General features: G+C 53.3%; 3 protein-coding genes across 3 annotated transcripts; 1 reads left to right on the plus strand and 2 right to left on the minus strand.

The window, feature by feature from the left end:
- Positions 1-328: 328 nt before the first annotated feature.
- On the plus strand, positions 329-1,796 carry COCCADRAFT_28886 (uncharacterized protein; the record flags this gene model as incomplete). Its single annotated transcript, XM_007717339.1, has 2 exons — positions 329-602; positions 652-1,796. 2 exons carry the CDS (start codon positions 329-331, stop codon positions 1,794-1,796), a joined length of 1,419 nt encoding a protein of 472 aa, XP_007715529.1.
- Positions 1,797-3,027: 1,231 nt separating this feature from the next.
- Positions 3,028-4,037, minus strand: COCCADRAFT_7744 (uncharacterized protein; the record flags this gene model as incomplete). Its single annotated transcript, XM_007717335.1, has 3 exons — positions 3,028-3,273; positions 3,372-3,970; positions 4,031-4,037. The coding sequence occupies 3 exons, from the start codon at positions 4,035-4,037 to the stop codon at positions 3,028-3,030; spliced, it is 852 nt and encodes a 283-aa protein (XP_007715525.1).
- An 823-nt stretch (positions 4,038-4,860) lies between these two features.
- On the minus strand, positions 4,861-7,696 carry COCCADRAFT_104602 (uncharacterized protein; the record flags this gene model as incomplete). Its single annotated transcript, XM_007717350.1, has 3 exons — positions 4,861-5,131; positions 5,186-7,535; positions 7,585-7,696. 3 exons carry the CDS (start codon positions 7,694-7,696, stop codon positions 4,861-4,863), a joined length of 2,733 nt encoding a protein of 910 aa, XP_007715540.1.
- Between the last annotated feature and the right edge of the window lie 1,429 nt (positions 7,697-9,125).

The raw sequence follows: 9,125 nt of genomic DNA on the forward strand, positions 1-9,125 counted from the left end.
AAGAAGGAGTGTTTGTGGTGTGGTGCTACGGAGACGGTGGAGAGGTCAGCAGCTTATATAGTGGAATGAAGCGGAGCAGGTGTGTTGTCGTGGATGTCTGAGAAATGTGCCTTGCAGTTGAGGTGTGCAAGCTGACAATGCGGGCAAGCGCTGCCGAAAGGGACTACCTCCGCCCGGACCCTTTTGCCAGCCCAGACCCTCTTTGGCCGCCGCCGCCCCAGCAACCGCCAGTAAACACACAAGTACCCGCCCCGACACTATCTCCCTCCACCAACCCCCGCCCGCCGCCCGCCGCACCCCACACGACTCGCTCAATGTAACCACCGCCATGGCGACTCTCGCAGCAAACGACCAGGAAAATGCCGTCCGCCATTTGCACGCCGCCGGCGGTTCAAAGTCGCTAAACGCGGGTATCAAGGGATTCAACGCCAAAACACCAGGAAACAAAGCCCCCAAGACGCCCTTCAAGATCCCGCTCAACGACGAAAATGCCGTGACCAAAGGCGCGAAATCGATTCTGCAAACTCAAGGCAAAGGAGCCGAATTATTCACAGGCGGCAAGGGTGGAAAAGTCGACCAGAATGCCTTTGTTACTCCAGCCGGTATGACGGAATAGCCGCGTAATGCATTCACCCAAACTCACACATCTAGGACCCCGTACGCGTGCGCCGCTGGGCATGAAAACGACCAATGCTAAATCCAGAGCCTTTGCGACGCCAGCGCCTTTGTCTGCAAAGACGCAGAAGCTCAGTCCGCGTCTTCGTCGTCCAAAAGTCAAGGTCCACCAGCCTGAAGTCGCCAACGAGTCTGAAGATGATGTGCCCGAAGTCGAGTACATGCCTCCCAAGGAGATTCCGCTTGAGGATGACATGGACGAGTACCTCCCCAGGAACTGGACTATTCCCAAGATCAACAACCAGGACATGGTGCGCGGCATCTGGCAGGCCTACCACAACCCCATTGAAGACGACGGACGCACGCACGAGCAGCGGAAGTTTGAGGAGGAACTCCAAAAGGGCCGCAAGCAGCGCGACGAGCATTTTGAGAAGCTCTTTGCATCCCAAATGGCCAAGGACGACGCTGAGATGAGGGAATATTATGGGATGAAGGAACCGAAGAAAGAGGCAGCGCCCAAAACAGCAACGTCTGTTTCTGCGCTTAGAAAGGCTCCAACTGGACCGTCGACTATACGCGCCCGATCTGCAGCAGCTGCGCTTCTCCCAACCTCGAAGCCTAGCTATGCTGCTCCTACTGCAGCCGCCAAATCGCGCGTACCAACTGGACCTGTTTTTGGCAGGAAAGGAGCAAAGACGCCCACAGAGATGGCATCCTCTCGCCAGGTCTCGGCTTCAGTAGTGTCCAAGAACACCATTGGCTATGCTCAAGGTCGTGCTGGACGTACCGCTCCAGCAGCAGCGCGCAAACCCCTCTCCAACGTCACCAAACCCGCGCCATTCTCTGCCATGGCCCGCCCCGTCTCGACCAGCCATGTGCGCAGCGCGAGCACCAGTGCTTCTACCGGCCGCTCTCGAGGCCCCATTTCTCGCTGCAGCTCCACCTCTACCAACGCTACGCTGGTTTCATCCGCAGAGGACGAGCAGCCTCGTCGTACCGCCGAAGACTTTGAGCGCGAAATGGAGTTGTTGCTGCTCGCGCGTTCCGACGATGAAGACGACGACGCGTGGACCAAGAACTTTAGCAATCAGTTGCATGGAAATATTGCGCTCGCCGAGGAGGAGGAGGAAGATGACGACGACACCGCTGCGTTTCAGTTGCAGCTCCCAGAAGGCTTCTAGCGTGTTTTTTTGAAAGTGGGAGAGACGAGATTGAACGGAACTAGAAGAAGAAGAAGACCATGCAGCCAATGTGTAAATTACTAAAACTGTAACATCTTTTTTTTCTTAGTTCTTGTTTTCTGGGGGGAGGAGACGGAGACTGCTGGAGTTACTATGTGTGGATTATTGGATACCTCTTTTCTTTACCTCTCTCTCTCTCTTTTTTTTGCATCAGTTGTAATGGGTTTTTTAAACTTGAGTATGAGTGGTATGAATTCATGCCATATGTCGTAACATCTGCCTCCCTTTTTTCTCTCTCTCTCTATTTCTTCTCTAGTGAAAAGTACTGTGATATATTGCACTATCTCACACATTCCCCAAACAACATCACGCATATTCAATTACTTGATTTTTTTCTAAAAAAAAAACCCATTTCATTTCGCTCGCTCAAAAGGGACCCATACAACTGACTTGAAAGAAAAATAGCTAGCTTTCATGCTGCTTTGTATCCCCTAAACTACTACCCTTTCCCCCTTTCCTTCCTTCACTTATTTCCCCCCCTCCCTCCCAGCCCTACCTTGCGTATTCGCCATTGCTGTTGGAATCAATTAGGACTCGACTTTGAGTCCTACTGATCCGCGACACTGATTGGTCGACACGAGCACTGGCAAAGGCGTCGTCACCACCTATTGGCCCGTGCGCGGAGGTACTGTAGATACTCAACACGATAACAGATACAATCAATCAATCCGCTTCCTCACTATAGTATTTGCAGCTGCAAGTTGATTCACCACGTGCACCTTTATCGTGCCAACAATTGCATTTGCCAATTCCCAATCCCCCCACCTTTTTTTCCGCCTCAGTATATGTTGTATGTAATGCTAGTTATATAATGTATGTTATTTGAATTTTTTTCTGAATCGAAGTAATCACCAAACACTCTCCCTTTGACTATTTCCCCCCCCCCCCCCCCTTCTCCTTTCGCAAACCTCCTCCTCTGCTTGGGAACACACACAAAAATATGAAAAAGAATGCGCGCTGAAAGAAAGAAAAAAACCATTCTTACCGTGAATACGCCATGCTACTTGCAAAAAAATTAATCCAAGGTGAGAAATCCCCAACGAAAAAAAACGACGAAGAATGGACAGAAAAAAAAGGGGGGAAAGCATTAGACTAAGTAAATAGTCTTGTAATGTAGCTTTTTCTTTTAGCTTGACACCCTCCCCCCTAAGCAAACTACTACTAACCCTTTTTAATTCACCACCTCATCCACAGCATACAAGTTCTGATTAAGAATCTTGTTCATGGTAAACATGTGAACACGGTCTTGCTTGAAGACAGCACGCATAGCATCATCGCAGCGAATCTGGCGCTTATCATTGGGATCTTGCAAGTCACGCGCTTTAACGTATTCCCAAATCTTCTTGACCGTCTGGGGCCGCGAGAGTTGTGTTTCGCCGAGGAGTTCGGACAGGGCTGGAGAGAGGGCCATTGGTTTCTGTAAACAACAAAAAATTGGAGTCAGTATGGATCAGAGGTCTTTTGGTTTCGCGAAACGTGAAAAAAAAGGTAGATGAGGTGGAGAAAAAAACTGACGTGGAAGCCTCCTTTCCGACTTGGGCTCTTCTTTTCGCCTCCACTGCCTGAGCCAACGTCGCTGTCGTCGTCGTCTTTGACCTTGTTTGCGCTCTTCTTCTTGGCCTTCTTCTTTGGCGCGGGCGCTTTCCGCTTCGTGTTTCCGCCCCGTGTTGCCCTGCCCATGCGCGCATTCTCTTCTGCCTGTAACCTGGCTGCAAATGCCGCGTCGCCATCCTCATCTTTCACTTTGGTCTTCTTGTTCTTCTTCTTGGGCGGCGGGTTCTCGTCAGGCCCCGACAGCACAGACTCGTCATCGGGCGGCGATCGCTTGTGGTTGGACATGTCTGATGTATCGCCGTTGGATGTCTTTGTGCCATTTGCGACCGTATGTGTGGGCTCCGAGACATCAGAGCCGCCGTTCTGCTCACTGTTGAACTTGTCGAAGCGCAGCATGATGAGCGTGGTGATTTGTTCCTTTTGATGCGACAGGTCCTCGCCGACTCTTTCCTGTAGGCCCTTTCGTATGCGCTTCGCAGAAATGGTATTTATATCGCTCGCGCGAAGGATGTCGTCAATGATGACCGAGTACGAGGCCTCGACCTCTGCGGGGAGAGGGTCTGATGCGCCATGTTAGCATGCGGCCGTGAGCGCGTGGCAGACTGCGAGCGGATGCTTACCCGACATGGCTGTGGTGTTTGCTCGGAGTAGTGAGAGTCGCAACTACAAGGTCGATGGGCGGGAAGCACGGTCAGTTATTGCAAGATGCAGAAACCGGAGCGTGTGAGAGGAAGGCTCGCGCAATAGGCGCAGCAGGTCTACACAGGGCGTCGTTGGGGAGCCAAAGCGTCGCCAGCAGGCTCTCACCCAGCAAGCAACTATTGTGGTCGCGGCCCAGACTGAGAGACAGCTAAGAGACAGCAGCCAGGGTGCAGCCAAACACTTCGCAGCCTCTAGAGCGGTCCCGTTGTGCCGACGACTCGTGGCGGGGTCCAGTCACGGGCAGCAGATGAGTGGCACAGGGGCGTTGAATGCAGCTTGTGTATACGCAGAAGCCGGAGATGCAGCAGAGGACACCGTCGCAGAGGTTTGCCGGATACTGAGGCTGGCACTAGGGCAGACTGCGACAATCGAGGCATGCGCGATGAGGTGTGAAGACGTACATGCACGGGCGCGGTCTAGTCAGGTACGGCCCGACCTTGGAGGAGGAGGAGGAGGCTGGGGAACCCCAAACACTGCCGCGCCATCGCCTTCACTCACCCAGCCAACACATGCTTACATCCATCCCATCCGCCAGTCATCGCATATAGTTATTGACTGCCTATACACATGCATTACTTGTCCTCGTAAACACATACACATACACACCAAACAAACGACTTGGATTTTTACTTCTCTCTCTCTCCCACCACTTGCCCTAGCGGCAGACTGCATACATACTCGTCCAAAAGCGGTAGTCCTGCATCTCTTCTGCTTCTCAGCCTGCGCCACTCGCTCAACCCGGTAGTCCTCACATGACCAAGCAGCCGACTCCGTACATTTGCTTCTCTACTGCGCTTTTGATTTGATACCAGTCCGCTCTTCTCTCTGCAAACTCATACACCTCCTCCGCTCGGAAGATGCCGTGATACCGGTCTGTGTCTGCAATGATGGTAGCAATCTCTTTGGCTTGCTTCGCGTCAATCAGATATATCTGTGAGAGCTCACGCAGCGCAGCAAAGTACTGGATGAGCGGCTTGTTACGCAGAGAGACAATGTACGTGTTGTATGCATTCATGTCGCTGCAGATAGTCAGTAGACGCTCCGTTGGTATCCAGAGCCAGGTGCTACCTTACCTAATGAGCTTGATGGCGCCATCCACACTGATTCTCTGCCGCTTCAAATGTTTGCAAAGAGCAGTGAACAGGCGCACACCTACTTCCTGGTTGAACACATCAAGCACGTTCTTGTCTGTGCTGCCAATGAGCATGCTCGTGTGCGACGACACAACTTCCACAATCTTGAGTGCTGTTTGACTCGGCCCAATGTCCGACATCTCTACCACACCATTGGGCCCAATCGGAGGGTTGAAATCGGTCGGGTCCTGCGTCGTACCACAAAGGTACTCGACCTCGTCCATCAGCACATCAATACCTTTGTTGAGACCTGCAGCTACGCTCTCATCAAGTTGTGCCTCAAACCGCTTCTTCTCTTTTGCTGCCAGGCTAAGGAAATCATCCCGATCTGTGAGGTTGGCAGCAACAAGCTCCTGGAGATAGAAGACTTCGACCATCTGCTGTATAAGGTCTCCGACATTGACAAGCTCCAGGAAAGCCACGAGTGGCGCAACTCCTTCTTGGCTGTGGTCCGCCACCTCTCTCGGCTTGTAATCCGCCAGGTGGCTGACAGCCTTGTCGAACCCTAATTTCATATGCCGGTTGCCGAGAATCTGGACAAGGTGAATGAAAATCTGTTCCGACTGTTCTTTCGCCTCTTCACCAGACTGGCCGCCAAGCCGGACAAATCGAGCAGCGCGTTCGAGACTAGCCTTGGCCATGTGCGTCAGATTGAGGGCAACCTCGATGCTGAAAAGTGATCGAATTCCTTCTAACCGCGAGTTCATAATGGCCGCCTTGGCAGCAAGTTCACTCGTCGGGGCGTCCATTCGTGGGGTTGAGGTCCCATCGCCAGGGATAGGAGTGCCACTTCTCGAGGTCGGATCCAAGGTGCTATTTCTATTTGCGTTCGGTTTACTCGAACCCGAGCCGCCCATGGTGGGTAGCACATTGACGGGCATCATGACTACCTTCTTGAACGACGACAGAAAATCTTGTTTGACAGCTTTCCGGTTCACATTTGCCATGAACCGAGTCTCAGTAGTTAGCTCTTCTTCTAGCAGTCGCTTCTCCCACACATCAACCTCTGCCGCCGACTTGCGTTTGAAATAATCCAACTCCTCTTGCAAGTACAGATCGACATGGGGCTCAAAACACCGCGTTATAATGCGAATCGCCTCTTGCTGAAAATCAGGCTTGGAGGCCTTTGTGGGATGGAGGGATACTGCAAGCTGCAGCGCTTGGTCGAAAATGCCAGCGACAGTTTTCAAATAGGCTTCGATGCTCACGTCATGAGCCTGGTCAAAAAGAGTTGTGAGGTACTCTGCAATGACGTCGTCTGCAACACGCTCTAAAAAGGTCTGTAGAACGTCAACCGTAGGCGGAAAAACACGATCAATGATGGCGGCCTCGTTATTGAGCTCGGTAGCTAGGCCCTTGAAAAATTCATGCGACGGCTTCAAAGTCACCTCATCACCTTGCAAACAATCGGATGGATCTCCGAGCCTCTCCTTGTCCAACATCAACGGGTGATTGTGGATAAAAGAGTCTAGACATGCTGCACCGCCATTCAATGTTATCAAGACTGATGCAAACCGCTTCATGCGGCCATCAAAGTCCTTTTCGGCGTAGCCTTGCTCGAACTCGCGAAGCACGGCGTTTTCAAAGATGCCAGTCATTGTATCGAGCTTTTCCTCACGCTGATGCCAGCCTTGAGCATAGTCGCTCTTTGCAAATACCTTGAGCTGGGCAAGCATCTGGGCTTGCTGCTCCGGATCACGGTACGTTCGAAATAATATGGGGTCGGCATGACTTCGCGACCTCTCAATGTCGTAGTAAAAGGGAGCCAATGCGCCATAGACTTTTCCATACTCTTGTCGTGCCATGCCACGTATTGAACGCACGTTCGCCAGTACTTTGACGGCAGCTTGTGGGTCAACGATGTAGGAGCTTGGGGCTAGTGTTCCAGATGGCGACAGGGTCATGTCGTTGAAGCCTTTGTCGAGCGTCGTGGAGCGGGGTCGGCCTTGGTGGTCCTGGGACTTGCGCAGCATGTCCTCCTCTATGGCAGCATCAAAGAGAGTCATGCTGGTGTTGCCCACGTGGTCGTTGCCCGGTGCCATGGAGCTGGTGCTACCATTGGGTACAACGCCTGCAATACGTGCATCCTCTGCTTTTTGTGCCTGCAACTTCTTCTTCATGGCCTCGTCAAACCTCTGCTTGGCCTCTGCTTCGTTCCAGCAACCCATACTCCTCAGTCTTTGCTGCCATCGTGTGTCGTCGTATACCATCTCGCGCATACGTCTCGAGGTGCGCGCAAAGTTGAACATGTCGGCGACGGGCAGATAGTCGAGGATGGTGTTGATGAGCTCTGCAAGTCATGGTCAGACGAGTGAGCCCATGAACTGGGCAGTTCGTACCTGCAGGTAGTACGGCCTTTGAGTCGCCCACGAGCTGCGTGGTGCGCAGCGACGCCAGCATGGACGGCTGTGTCTGGGGCATGGCCCGCTTGAAGTTTGACTTTGGCGGCATGATTGAGGTGGATAGGAATAATTTCCTCGAGAGATGGTCTTGAGCAAAGTGTTTAGCCCATACCCTGGGCCCAGCGAAGTTTCGCGTGGTGGTCGCGGGGGCAGAGGGGTGTTTGCAGCTGAGGGTGGAGCAGTGACGGTTAACGGCTTGGGCCTCTGGCGGCAGGGTCTGGTCGATCCGACATGGCACCAGATTGATCGCCCCGCAGCTAGAGCACATCAATCGACTACATCACACCGGGAAGGCGTAGGGGGACAAGGCAATGTTTCCAGCAAGAAGAATCGTGTCTGGTGGGATTGTGAGGATCATCTTGGCTCTGCAGCAGCGTGTGCCAAGTTTGGAATTGAATTGAGCAGTGGGAAGACGCAATGATGCGCATCATAGACGGCAGCACGGGGGAGCGAGCGGCAAAGAAGCAAAGGCCGAAGCCGGGCGTCGGGCGTGGTTGATGACGAGTGTGGCAGCAGCAGGACATTGAGGGAAATGAAGCAAACTGACATGTTGCGGCAACTCGCCAAAAGCAATGTGGAGCGAGACGCCGTGGCGGTCGCATAAGCAAAGCTCACACTTGCTATGTATAGGAGTGGTGAAGAGAGTGAGAGGGTTGGGTTATGCAGACGGGCCATGGCAATGCCAATGCAAAGGCCAAATGTAGGCAGTAAATGCAAATGCAAATGGGAGACGGCTGCCACGTGGAGTGGAAAGCTCTAGACTCTGCCCCTGATGGGCGAAACAAAGGCCGTTAGTGGGGAAGGCAGAGCGAGTAAATGAAGCGTGGTGTTTTATTGAGAGTCGCAAGAGCGCGGGCAAAACATTAGGACACGGCAAGGCATTGGCTGGGGCGCTGGTGAGCAGGTGAAGGGTCTCACGTGCTCTGCACCACACCATGGGCAACCACAGGCAGCCAAAGGGTAATCCAGGTGCCAGTGCCAGGGCAACATTCAGGGCACTGTCGTGGTAGGCTGGGGCTATTCTGGGACGGGGCGGACGGTCCAGTAGGCGAAAGGTTATGCCTAGCTCTCGCCCCTGGCAGGCCGACGACTATGTTACAGCACAAAGTACAGTTTGTCTCAGGAGGTAGTGCCGCCGTCTAGGCAAGCAGGCAAGCAGGCAGGCAGGCAAGCAGGCAGCGAAAGAAAGAAAAGGCCCAAGGCACAAAATGACAGAGGCCACGCAAACATTAGGGCAGAGTCTGTAGGGATGAAACCCTGGACGGAAGGTTTCAAGCTGAGTTCCGCAGCACATGCCACCGCTGACCCATGCCATGGCCGGCGACCCACGGCGCACGACATTTGTTGCGACCGTGAACGTCAGCGGGCTGGTGGGTGAGTGAATCCAAGTGTCGAGTGCGTACATCCAACGTATAATGTACCTGCATTGGCTGCGCAGGCGGGCCGAGGGGGGGTCGGGGGGACGGGCGACGGGGGGG

This window comes from Bipolaris zeicola, assembly GCF_000523435.1.
Source record: "Bipolaris zeicola 26-R-13 unplaced genomic scaffold scaffold_175, whole genome shotgun sequence".
Classification (NCBI taxonomy): domain Eukaryota; kingdom Fungi; phylum Ascomycota; class Dothideomycetes; order Pleosporales; family Pleosporaceae; genus Bipolaris; species Bipolaris zeicola.